Source organism: Triticum aestivum, chromosome 4D (assembly GCF_018294505.1).
Source record: "Triticum aestivum cultivar Chinese Spring chromosome 4D, IWGSC CS RefSeq v2.1, whole genome shotgun sequence".
Lineage (NCBI taxonomy): Eukaryota > Viridiplantae > Streptophyta > Magnoliopsida > Poales > Poaceae > Triticum > Triticum aestivum.
The window spans coordinates 499,448,787-499,462,843 of record NC_057805.1 but is presented as its reverse complement, the minus strand read 5'-3'; the positions used below and the strand labels follow the sequence as shown (position 1 = coordinate 499,462,843).

Sequence of the window (14,057 nt, the reverse complement as noted above, 5' to 3'; positions counted from 1 at the left end):
ATGGACACACATGCCAACTTGGCTCAACATAGGTTGAGGATCTACCACCATACCACGACTATGTTATTGAAATAATTGAAGTCCAAACATGCTGCCAAGACATGTGGTGCTCCTGCCTCCATTGCCCATTAGCCACCTAAAAAGTGTCAATGATTGTGGAAAAAAGTTACATTGGTAGGAAAGAAATCAAATCCAAATCCAAACCAAAACTCCAATAAAATAAAAAAATATAATTATTTTTAATAAACAATCTTTTTGGGCAAACGACAAATTTGGACATTTTTTGGCTAGGACAAGTCTTGGCAAATTCTATATTTTTAGAATCTCAAGTCTTGACATTTGTGAGCGTTCGGGGCACACCAACTTCACTGGCCGTCAGGCCCAGCTCCCCTCCCGAGGGCCCGAATCCCTTCACCAAAAAAAGGAAAAAAAGTCCGACCCGATCCACCAAACCCACACTCCACACCTTGCCGACGCGAGACAAGCACTCTACCTTCGCACCGAGCAGCAGCCGCATCCGTCCGCAGCCCGGCGTCGACACGATGGCGTACTCCGGCGATCGCCGGCCCTCTCCGCCCCCGCCCCCGCAGCCGCACGCGCCCCTCTCCTACCTCTCCCCGTCCGCGGCGCCCTTCACCGTCGGCCGTCCCCGCGGGGCCGCGGCCCCCGATCCGGTCCCCAACGCCCCCGCTAACCCTAGCCCCTACCCCGACCTCCCCACCGCGCCGTCGCTGTACGACTCCTGGGTCGAGCCCCCCGCGAGCTACATGGATCTGGAGGCCGGCGCAGCGGCCGGGTACCGAGGTGAGCCGACGCCCTCTCTTCTCCCGTTACCGGGCTGGCCCGTGGAATTGTGCCTCGTGGTTTGTTAATTTTGATTGCTGTTTCCGTGGTGGCGATAGTTGGTTACACACATACCCTGCATCTTGGGATCTCAGATATGGTGAGGGGTCGAAGGAGGTGGTGGGGTGGGGGTGGGGGTGGTGTGTGTGTGCGTTGGGGGGGGGGGGGGGTGTGTAATTTTGCGAAATATATTACTCCCTCCAATCCGAATTAATTGACGCATCATCCTCTGTACTCTGTAAGATGGACATTGTATAGAGGTTGCGTCAATTAATTCGGATCGGAGGGAGTAGTAGATTGAGTTTCTTTTGAAATTTGAGAGAGACAACAATTAATTGTGCACTTACGTCTATGGGTCAGCTAGTCATGAGCCATGATATTATCTAGATGCTTCTCACTGTTCATGTTATTAGTGTTGTCATGGGTGATTTCGTGGAGGACAACACATTGCAGTAATGCCTAGTTGTATAGCATTGATTGAACTTATATTGTTACCTAACGCCACCTACCAAATTATGCAGGTTTTGCTAATTCTGATGGGTTTCTGGTTTCTGAGAATACACACAATGGCTTATACACTGGGAATCATTTTGGTACCAACGTGCAGCCACATTCCTTCACAACATGCAGCTCCGAGTGGATGGAAGAGAAGTATCCTGGAATTTACCAAAGAACGTCAAAGGCCCTCCCAAGTGATTTTGGGTCATCAGTTATCCATCAGCCTTCTGTGTCTCCTAACATGTTTGCTTGCTTAGATAAAAAACCCTGTTCCACACCTCAGCCCGTGAATCAGCATTCCCCGTATTCTGCTTATGATAACTACACGGCACATCTTCCATCATCCTCAACGTATCCATTGGATTACAACCTGTCCATGCCACCTGTTTCTGCCTCACCTGAAGTATGCGCTACAACAAAATCATTGTCACCCACAACAGATGGCCATATATTGGAAAATGCATTTTCCTCACCATATATGAACCCTTGCAGATTAAATCTTGATTATTTTGACACCATGCAAAATGAACAGAAAGACCTCTTTGGACATCAGACTGCTTATAAACCTTATGGTGACTGGAGTAACTCTGATAATGGTACGAGAATTATGGGAAGCTATCCACTTAGTAGACGTGGAGTTGGAGAGAACTATCCTTTGGGTGAGAGTTCAGAAACTGGGAGGCCTGTGCAGCCAGGAACCTATCCACTTAATAGACATGGAGTTGGAGAGAACTATCTTTCTGGTGACACTTCTGAATCTGGGAGACCTGTGCAGCCTTCATCAGAAGTGAAGTCTGGTTTCAAGAGCTTACAAGCATCATGTTCCAATGTGTCTCCTTCAGAACATGCATTTTCTCAGCCTCGTGACCTTTTCATCGAGCCACTTGAAGTAAATAATCCTGTTGTTGATTCTCCTTGTTGGAAAGGGACACCAACTGTACATCAGTCATCATTTGGTGTGAAAAATGATGAAGCTCCTTTTTCTGCTAATGGCTCAGATGACCTCCATGATTTGCACCAAAGCAAGAAGCTTTCTGAGTTTGGTACAAGTAATTCTGTGTTATTTCCCAAGCGTCATGATACATCAAATCCCGAGAATGATTCCTGTCTACCTTACTATGCAAATTATCTTTCTTCATTCAGTCCGCCTTCAGGGTGTAAAAAATCTGAAGGTCATAGTGATGCACAACGATCCAATGTTGGGGATTTCGATTGTATGGCTAGGTCTAGCCACCCTAGTTATGTATCTGTAGATCAAGGCACCAGAAGAGAAAAACATGTGATCTGTAAGACAGGAGACAATTCCGGAAATGGGGTCACACCAGGTCAACAGGGAGGTGTTTTTCTTGGCAAAAGAACATTTGAACCCATAGTGTTAGGCAGAGATTTCGCCAGTCATGTTGTGGTTATGAATGAAGATTCTGGTAAGAAAGTTTCAAGCAATGTGGACGCAGCTCCAATTGCAAAGGCTAGGAGTTTAACAAAAGAGAGTCTACAAGGAAATACTTGTGTCCATAAAGATGTGGCAACATTGGAAAGTCTGTACTCGGAGATGCCTATGAAGATAGGTCTGGAGCATTTAACCCATTGCAGTGCTGGTGTTGAGGAGTCGGTGAAGATATCTTCAGATAAAGTTACCTGCAGATCCAAGACTCAAGAAGACTTAATCAAGTCAATTTATAATTTCTCAGTAGTGCTTCTATCTACTTGCGATGGCGGTTATGTGTTGGAGGAATCTGAACATGCACTTGTTCAATCTACAATACACAATCTCAGTTCTTTGAGTTCCAAGATAAGAAAGGTATGGTTGTATTTTCGATACAAAATCACCATTGTCAGGTATCACCAACTTGATTAAGTTTATGCTTTCATGAATGCTACTCCCTCCGTTCACAAATAGAAGATGTTTTGATAATTCAACATGGACTACGTTTTGACTGAACTGAGTGAACAAAACACACTAAAACGTGTCTCTATACATCTGATTCACAAAAAAGTTAGAACATCTTATATATGAGAACGGAGGGAGTACTATAAAGCCACTTTGTATGACTTGTACTACATTCATTGAACTTGTGATTCAAGAATTAAAAGATGTACCTTACAACCTGGAAAATATTCAAGTTTTGTCACTTGTATATAAGCGGTATGGCTGATATGAATGCTTATTGTTCACTTTGACTAGTTGCATGTTTTTGCTACCCCTGGTATTTTCGTACTCTAGTTTGCCTCTGGTACTAAGAATGACTTAGCTTCTATTTTTGGTAGTGATACTGATATGGCTTTTGGTTCATGATAACTGAGATCTTGTCCACTATTTGCTGAAACGTTATATCATTCTTGCTTTCTTTTAGCAGTGTTAACAGCTGCTGATATTGCTGTACAATATCCGTTGTCGGGCTGAACATGGTTTACGCCGCTAGTTAATTAACATCATGATCCGTATGCTAGCTGTACAAAGCGAATGCCCTGGCCAGGAACTATCATTTTTGACCCATCTTTTGATAATCCTTTGGCAAGGGTCCACTTTTGGATCCACTCAAAATTTTGAGTCATTAAGTAAAATAATACTCCCTCCGTCCCACAATGTAAGACGTTTTTGCAAGCTAGTTTAGCTTGCAAAAACATCTTATATTATGTGATGGAGGGAGTAGTAAATTCAGTTGTGTTTCTATAGAAATATGAAAACGGCCCTGAAATTATTGGTTGACTCATTTTGGTTTGTTTACTTCCGTGTGCAAGGCTGCATTAAAAAATGATGATGTCAATGGAAACTGCCGCCAGACGAGATCAGATACAACAATGTGCCATGGAAAGAATCATCAGCCTGAGAAGTTTGATGGACTTGATTGGGAGAACATTGGTGCAGATTTTAAAACATTTATTTTGGAGGTAGTGCTTCATTACTTAGGAATGTGTTAGGTATCTGCTATCCTCTCAATCACGTCACTTATACTATTGCCATCTTCTTGCGTGCAGGATCTTACTAAGCTTCCAGAAGAGAATGCCATTGGTGATACTAAAGATGCGCAAATGCTGATATATAAGAATCTATGGATTGAAGCTGAAGCTTCCATGTGTAAACTCAAGTATGAACTGCAACTTGCCCGCATGAAACTTGCGACAAAACATTGCAATCAGCAAACAGGTTAGTGCTTCTGTTTGTACGTGTGTAGCAAGTAAGTGTGCCTTAATTTATCTGGATAATTCGTAACATTCACCTACTCCTGTGTGTTAAATAATCTTGTAGCTGCAGCACCTGCCGATTCATTAGGAGAAGCCAAAGCCTCTAACCTGCCCAAACACAAGAACTCTTTATGTTTTGAAGGGATTGCTGATTCTAGCAAACAACAAAACCATGTGAAAGAGCGCAATATCGGCAATGCAGCCTTGCTACCTCAGGGAGGTGATAAGGTTGATGCTGATGTCTTTGCTCGACTGAAAGTTCTGAAGCTCCGTGAAAAGAGTATAAATTGCTCCCGTGAGGTTAATGCTGATCTGCAGAAGGGAACAAGTAATTATAACAGGACAGATGTTGTTGATGACACTGTTTTTGATAATGCTGTTGATGATAGGATAACTTCTTTAGTGGAGGACATCATCAAAGAGCGTTCAGAGGCAAGCAGCAGTGAAGGTGGCGAGGCTGATGGTGCTACCATTGCTGCACCTAACGATTTCATGAGCTTTAATAACAATACAAGATCATTGGATGGGGACACCAACATAGAGCAGCTGGAATCTAGTGAAAGCAAAGTCCATGGTGCTTTTATGGCCAAGCTCAAAGATTTGATGTGCTGTAGTGATGATGTAAGCTCATCAAACGAGGGTCAGGCTGCAAGCAAGAATGAATTCGGTCAGCTTGAAGACGTGGTTATGGCCAGGCTGCAAGTCCTGAAAAGACGTGAAGATAACAATAGCAGTGCTGTGAACGAGGGACAAGAGGTCTTCCATTCTGATGATTGGGCGGGTCACTTTGAAACAAAACGACTTGGTCGAGGGGCGCATGATGAGCTGATCCAGAAGACTGATTTGCCTGACGACGCTGGGTCCAGGGCCCAATCTGATGAAGCGGATAGCCAAACCGCAAGCCAATATGTCAGTGCATTGCTTGAAGAGCCCCGTGTTGTCTCAGCACCACCGGAACCTGCAAGTGCGCAAATGCATGACGAGCAGCTGAGCAGCTCACCGCCGGAATGGGAGCACGTGTTGAAGGAGGATTTCTTCCTCCCAGGAAACCATTTGAAGTGAGAGGCACCTGCTCGCCCCGTGGTTTGATTTGAAAATCCCGTGTGTTGTATATATATGTTGTTAACTTAAGTAATATGCGAGCCGGAGATTGCGACATAAGTTGCAGGATCAACCGTCGTAGTACGTGGTTGCTAAAACTGAAGCTTCATGGAGAAAATAATCTCAACTCATGGCTCATACTGAGCTTTCTGTAAATACACGCTGTGCGTCCTATCTGGTTGTATGCTTTGGAAGGATCGTCATGCACTTCACTTAACACCTATATTATCGTAACATGTAATGATTGTGTGTGCGCTATGGTTACATTTGTTCCTTTTGATTTTCTTTCCGATTCTCCAGATGTGCCTCTGAAGGTCTTTTTGGCCCAATTTGGTGTGTTCAATCCAGCAGTTTGGCTGTTGAGGAGTAAAATGGGTGGGCCAACTATGTTGGTTCTTTCAGACGAGGTTGTTCATGAGTTCACCTGCTTCTGTGATTCCGCAACTCTTTCAGTGGTGTACTAATCACCAATGATGCAATCCATGTATAAGTAATCCATCTGTAAAAAAATATAAAAGCATTTAGATCAATATTCCTTTTGTAAAGAAATACAAGAGCGTTTAGATCACAAGTATCTTAGTTTACTGTTTTTGGTCTATGAACACCTGCTTCTCCCCCCTTCCTCTCTGCCTAGCCACACACTCCGGCTTGGACGGCCAGCAATTTCTTTTTTCCTTTTGCGAGAAAACTTTCAATCTATTCATCTTCAATCATAATAGTACAACGAACACTAGAAATAATAAAAATTACATCCAGATTCATAGACCACCTAGCGACGACTACAAGGACTGAAGCGAGCCCAAGGCGCGCCGCCGTCATCGCCCCTCCATCGCCGGAGTCGGGCACACTTGTTGTAGTAGACAGTCGGGAAGTCGTCGTGCTAAGGGCCCATAGGTTCAACGCACCAGAATAGCAACTGTCGTCGATGAAGAATAACGTAGATCGGAAGGATCCAATCCAAAGACACACGAATGTAGACGAATAACGATGAGATCCGAACAAATCCACCAAAGATAGATCCGCCGGAGACGCACCTTCACACGCCCACCAATGATGCTAGACGCACAGCCGAAATGAGGGCTAGGTGGGAGACCTTTATTCCATCTTCAGGGAGCCGCCGTCGTCTCGTCTTCCTAAGCAGGACACAAACCCTAACAAAACGGAAAGGAACGACAAAAGTAGGAGCCCTCCCACCGGCCTTGCCAGGATCCACCACGCCCCCATGGCCCTAGGGCCACCAAAGACGAGGCGACCGGCAGCGCCGGCGAGAGGCGGGAATCCTAGCTTTTTTTTGGAGGAGGAGGAGGCAGTGACTCGTGGCTCCTAAATGGCCAGCCATTTCGATGTTGTATTTTTTGCCACGTTTTCCAAAAGCATTTTGGAGCATCGATTTTGTTTTTTACCATGTTTCTCACAAATGTTATCCGGTGATGAAACTTTGCAAGCAATCAAAACATTTGTCAATGTTTGGCACAAAAGATATCAGTTATTTTTTATTTTACTGTTCACCCAAGCTCATGTGAGCTTGGGATCAGAACATCCACGTCCACTCACACACCTCATTCGTGGGCCACAGAGGATTCCAACGAAATATGCACTTGGCCCATGCCAAATACTCACGGGGTTCATCTCCTTTACTTAGTCCACCGCGTCTTCACTGATGTGAGCTGTAGCTGTGACACTGACACTTCCTTGAGAGGGGGTTGAAATGACCGATGGGGTCCACTAGAGGGGGTGTGGGATAGGTGACTACAATTTTTTGTTTTTCTTTGCAAGTTTGGAAATACGGATAAAGCAAGTGTATGGGAAAGTGGCTTCATTGTATTTCCGTGCCACACATGCTACTATTTTGTCCATATTTTTCCATGTATGTGTGGCATGAAGGGCCCATGCCTGGGCAGCCGGATCCCTTATACGTGCCAACCATGGTTTCCTTAAGAAGAAACCGTGTGACTACCAAAAATGGAGGAATTGAGGGCTTGTGAGCCAAGAAGATCAAGATGAAAGACGAGGGCCACCGACCAGACCCCTATATAAGGGCTTTCCTCGCGACAAGAAGGGGACCTTCAATTGCTCTAGAAACCCTTGAAATGTAGTTTAGCACATTAGTAGATCCAATATATGCATTCTGTCGAGATCATCCACCTCCATCTTAGGTGACTTGACCTCCAACTCACCGGATACGCCATAGTACACCCATTGTAACTTGCTTATGATATAATCTCATATAAGCAGGAGTAAGGCTATAACTTACCACACAACGACCGAACCCGCATAAAACTTGTGCCCCCTGTCCATCTGATACCTAAGGTGACATCACAATATCATATAAGTCTATGTACATTCACCCTATTGATGATAGGTACATCACAAAACACCATCAAAAACATATGCCAACCGGGGGTCCTCGTGCTACCAAATTGGATATGCAGCGATACCTTCACTAGTGACTTCATCATAATTAACACCACAACTCTATCGATTCTGTCATTGTCGACGCTGGCATCTAGGCCAACCCATGCTGCAACGAGGACAACAGTCATAGGATAGTTCTCCTCTCGACTGACAACGGTCCGCTCGAGCTAGATACCTAAGGATCAACAAAGTTGTAGGAATTGGTGTGAACTCCATGACACTAGATTCCACGGGCAGGCTGAGTGTCGTGTCCTTTGCGCTTGATCGAGATGGAGAAACAACAAGTGAATGTTGAAGAGAAGGCAATCCCCACACCATACTCCCACTTCCTGGTACAGATGCGGGGCAGATTAGCATGCTATGTGTCTAGGAGGGTCATGAAGGCATCCACGAGGGTGGTTCTGATAGCCAAGGCCGAGCCATCCCGACTTTGATGGTCAAACATCCCCATCTGCTATAATGCTGGCGACTTGTTTGATAATTACAAACTCCTGTACAATACTCTCGGGCTGGTGGCACCCATTATTGGCATGATACAAGTCCACCACGTCCTCATGGATCGAGGAAGGATGGGGGGGGGGGGCTTGTTCAGCGTCATCCTCATGAGCTCTTACGTTTTGAGGTGTTCAACTTCTTGATGGCCTATAACGCCCTTTCTTAGAGGACCTTAGTCGGAACAATTTATGTCCATCACCAACTATGTCCATGCCATGCTGAAGATGTCGAGGCATTATGGCATAATCTTTGTTCATGGGCCGCTTCGATAGGCCATCAAGTGGGAAAGGCAGATGCTCGACTTGGCGATGCAATGGCAGAGTCATGCTGCCAACTCGGCCAAAGCCGCAGAGGAAACTGTCCAGAGAACATATCCCTTGAAAGTCCCCGCATAAAGGACAATTCTGAATGTCTGTACGCCGAACAACTGATACGTCCTTGATACGTCTCCAACGTATCTATAATTTTTGATTGTTCCATGCTATTATATTATCCATCTTGGATGTTTTATATGCTATTTTATATGATTTTTGGGATTAACCTATTAACCTAGAGCCCAGTGCCAGTTTCTATTTTTTTCCTTGTTTTTGAGTTTTACAGAAAAGGAATATCAAACGAAGTCCAATTGACCTGAAAATTTACGGTGATTTTTTATGGACCAGAAGAAGCCCCAAAGCAAAAGAGTTGGGCCAGAAGAGCCACGAGGCCTCCACAAGGGTGGAGGGCGCTCCCTACCCCCCTGGGGGCGCCCTCCGGTCTTGTGGGCTCCTCGTGGACCCGCCTGACTTGTTCTCGACGCCAAAAATTCCTATAAATATAGAAACCCCTAGAAATAAACCTAGATCAGGAGTTCCGCCGCCGCAAGCCTCTGTAGCCAAGAAAAACCAATCGGGATCCCGTTCTGGCACCCTGCCAGAGGGGGAAATCATCACCGGTGGCCATCTTCATCATCCCGGTAATCTCCATGACGAGGAGCTGAGGGTATGTACCAGTAGCTATGTGTTTGATCTCTCTCTCTCTCTCTCATGTTCTTGTTTTGGCACGACCTTGATGTACCGCGAGCTTTGCTACTATAGTTGGATCTTATGGTGTTTCTCCCCCTCTACCTTCTTGTGATAAATTGAGTCTTTTCCTTTGAGGTTTTGTTATGTCGGATTGAATCTTTGGATGTGAGAGCACTTGTTGTATGTCTTGCGATGGGATATCCGTGGTGATAATGGGATGTTCTGTTGATCCATTGATGTATGTTTTGGTTATCAACTTGTAGATTCCCGTGGTGACATTGGGGTAATCTATGCATAGGGGTTGATGCACGTTTTCATATGCCTTTCTTCGGTAGAAATTTCGGGATGCTCTTGAAGTTCTTTGTGTTGGATTGAATATTATGAATCTGAAGTTGTTTGATGCATATCGTATAATTGACCCACGGATACTTGTGGTGACATTGGAGTATCTAGGTGACAGTAGGGTTGATTGATGTGTGTCATATGGTGTTATTTTACTACGAACTCTAAGACTGTTTGTGACACTTATAGGACTAGCCCAATGGATTGATCGGAAATAATAACTTTGAGGTGGTTTCGTACCCTACAAGCAATTTCATCTTATGTTCTCCGCGATAGGAACTTTGGAGTGACTTTTGTCGCACGTTGAGGGATTTCCATATGATCTAATTATGTTATCATTGTTGAGAGAACTTGCACTAGTGAAAACATGAACCCTAGGCCTTGTTTCCAAGCATTGCAATACCATTTTTGCTCACTTTTACTACTTGTTACCTTGCTGTTTTTATATTTTCAGATTACAAAAACCTATATCTACTATCCATATTACGCTTGTATCACCATCTCTTTGCCGAACTAGTGCACCTATACAATTTACCATTGTATTGGGTGTGTTGGGGACACAAGAGACTCTTTCTTATTTGGTTGCAGGGTTGTTTGAGAGAGGCCATATTCATCATACGCCTCCCACGGATTGATAAACTTTAGGTCATCCACTTGAGGGAAATTTGCTACTGTCCTACAAAACTCTGCGCTTGGAGGCCCAACACGAGTCTACAAGAAGAAGGTTGCGTAGTAGACATCAAACTCTTTTCTGGCGCCGTTGCCGTGGAGGTTAGTGCTTGATGGTATATCTTTAGATCTTGCAATCGAATCTTTTAGTTTCTTGTTTTATCACTAGTTTAGTCTATAAAAGAAAACTACAAAAAAAATGGAATTGAGGTTGCCTCATATGCTTCATCTTTTTAATATCTTTCATGAAAATGATGGAAATGAAAATTATGCTCAAGTGTTAGAAGAAGAAGTCCATAAAATGTTTGGCATAAAATCTTTGTATGATGAGCATGATTGCAATGTTGTTAGTATGAATTCTTTGAATATCCATGATGCTAATGATATGCAAAGCTACAAGCTTGGGGACGCTATGTTTGACGAATATGATATTTTTAGTCCCCCAAGTTTTGATGAGAATATTTATTATGATGAAAGCATGCCTCCTATTTATGATGATTATATTGATGAAAGTGGGTTTGGAAGAGTGTCAACTTTAGGAAGTAATGATCCCACTATTTTGGAGGGTGTTGAATCTTATTGTGATAATTATGAAAGTGGATTTGGAGAGGTCATGACTTTATTTAGTGATGAATCCACTATTTCGAAAGAGGTTCCAATTGATTATGAGAATAAAGTTGCTATCTATGATGATTATTGTGATGACATGTATGCTATAAAAAATAATGATAACCATGAAACTTGTGATCATGCTTTTAATTTTCAATTGGATTATGCCTCACATGATAGTTATTTTGTTGAGTTTGCTCCCACTACTATTCATGAGAACAAATTTGCTTATGTGAAGAGTAATAAAATTTCTATGCTTGTGGCTCATAAAAAGAATGCTTTATGTGATAGTTATATTGTTGAATTCATTCATGGTGCTACTGAAAATTACTATGAGAGGGGAACATATGCTTTTACATATTACAATAATATCAAGTTTCCTCTCTATGTGTTGAAAATCTTGAAGTCATGCTTATTTTGCCTTCCTATGCTAGTTGATTCTTGTTCCCATAAATTGTTTGCTCACAAAATCCCTATGCATAGGAAGTGGGTTAGACTTAAATGTGCTAGTCATATGCTTCAGGATGCTCCCGTTATGTTTCAATTCTTATCTTTCATGTGAGCATAATTGAAATCATCATCCCTAGCTAGAAAGGCATTAAAGAAAAGCGCTTGTTGGGAGACAACCCAATATTTACCCCTACTGTTTTTGTGTGTCCACATGATTATGCTACTGTAGTAATCATGTTTTATTGCTTTTGTTTCAATAAAGTGCCAAGTAAAGCCTTTGGGATAGTGTGGATGATAGTTAGCTTGATTCTGTGCAAAAACAAAAACTTTTGCTCTCAGTCCAGGAATTTTGAAAATTCACTGGAACATGCTTTTGATCTGAATTTTTTACACATGATTGACATACCAATTTCCTACGTTGTCCTAATTTTTCAGAATTTTTGGACTTATAGAAGTATACGAAGTTTCTAGATTGCTACAGACTGTTCTGTTTTAAACAGATTCTGTTATGTGTCGTTTGCTTATTTTGATGAATCTATGAGTAGTATCGGAGGGTATGAACCATGGAGAAGTTGCAATACATTAGATATAACACCAATATGAATTTAGAATGAGTCCACAACAGTACCTAAGTGGTGATTTTCTTTCTTATACTAACGGATCTCATAAGATTTTCTGTTGAGTTTTGTGTTGTGAAGTTTTAAAGTTTTGGGTAAAGTTTTGGTGGACTACGGAATAAGGAGTGGCAAGAGCCTAAGCTTGGGGATGCCCAAGGCACCCCAAGGTAATATTCAAGGACAACCAAACATCTAAGCTTGGGGATGCCCCGGATGGCATCCTCTCTTTTGTCTTCATCTATCGGTAAAATTACTTGAGGCTATATTTTTATTCACCACATGATATGTGTTTTGCTTGGAGCATCATTTTCTTTTGTTTATGTTTGCTTGCTGTTATTCAGAGACATGTTTTATATCTTTTAGTTCAACGAAAAGGTCAAGTAGCCTTTACCATGCTTATTTTACAAGTCTTTATGTTGCTGTTTGAAAACAGAAAGTTTGCTCTTATGTTTTGAATATTGGTGAATAGTCAGAACATGATAAAATCTTGAAATTTTTACACAATAAGGTACAACAAATTTTCTACAGTGTGGTAATTCGTCAGAATTTTGGGAGTTAGGGAAGTATGATTCCTCTTGCTGTAACATCCCAAATTTTCAATTTGGAATGTTATACATAGGTCATCTATGCACATCATATTTTATTGCATTTTGTTTTGCGATCCTTAAAATTCTAAGCAACTCAAGGACCCACGGAGAGAGTTGGGGATTTCACGATTTTCATATTTGGATTTTCTCAAATATCGAAACAAGGATCATTTTTGGTTTTAATTCTTTTTCTCTTCAAAATATTTCTAATTAAAATATATGAGAGGAGATAATATGACTTCACCAAAATAAATGAAATATAGGAGGAAAAATGTTAAAGTCAAATAAATAATTTTATTTGGATTTTATTGCTATTTTATTTGGACTTGAAAAATATCAATTTTTTTAAATTGCATTTTTGCCCAAATAAATGTTCACTTTGTCTGAAATATTATTAGAGGACCGTCAAAATTTATTTCAGGATTTTTGGACCTTGTTTGGTATTTCTTTTATTTATTTTACTCCGTCCGTTTAAAAAAAACGCGCACCGACCTAACGGGCCGTGCCCGACCCGGACACTGCCACGCCAGGCCTTTATAAGGCGAGGCCCAGGCCGCCCCAGCCCACCAAACCGCCCCGCCGCCCCAAACCCTAGCGTCGCCCGCCGCACGCGCCGCCCGCCGCCGCCGCCGCCGCTGCCACCCGCCGCCGCCGCCGATGTCAACTGCCGCCGCCGTTGACCGTTGACCGAACGGTTTTTTTCGATTAACCACCCGGTTTTTTAGTTTCCGGTTTATTTTCTTAGCCGATTTTCTCGTCAGTTTATTTTATTTAGCGGACGTTCGCCCGATCGTTCGTTTTAACGAATGTTGTTCGCCGGTTAGGTTCAGGCAACGAACGTTCGTTCGTTAGTCTATTTATTTTATTTTATTTTCAGCCAGGGACCTATCCACGATTATTTTTATCGCAGATTAGCCCCTGATCTTCAAACCCTCGTAACTTTTCAACCGTTTGTCCAAATCTAGTGAAACGAACGCCAAAATCTTTGTCTCGAGCCCCTCTTTCTGTTTAAGCAACTTGAACAAGGTTTTGACAATTTAAAATTTGGTTTCAAGCAGATTTGTTTTCGATGTTCTTTTGACCGTTGTTTCCGTTCCGTAGCTCCGATTCGATTGATTCTTTTTGCAAATCGAATCTCTTCAGTTGGATTTTCAGATTCGATCTTTTCTTTGAGTTTTTCCCCTTGCATCTTTGCTTGATTGCTTATGTATGCTATTGTTTGTTTGCGATAGAATTCCCGG

General features: G+C 42.6%; 1 protein-coding gene across 1 annotated transcript; it reads left to right on the top strand.

The window, feature by feature from the left end:
• Window positions 1-444: 444 nt before the first annotated feature.
• LOC123099017 (uncharacterized) lies at window positions 445-5,886 on the top strand. Its single transcript, XM_044521126.1, has 5 exons — window positions 445-804; window positions 1,365-3,142; window positions 4,084-4,233; window positions 4,321-4,489; window positions 4,592-5,886. Exons 1-5 carry the CDS (start codon window positions 543-545, stop codon window positions 5,587-5,589), a joined length of 3,357 nt encoding a protein of 1,118 aa, XP_044377061.1. The 5' UTR covers window positions 445-542; the 3' UTR covers window positions 5,590-5,886.
• Window positions 5,887-14,057: the final 8,171 nt, after the last annotated feature.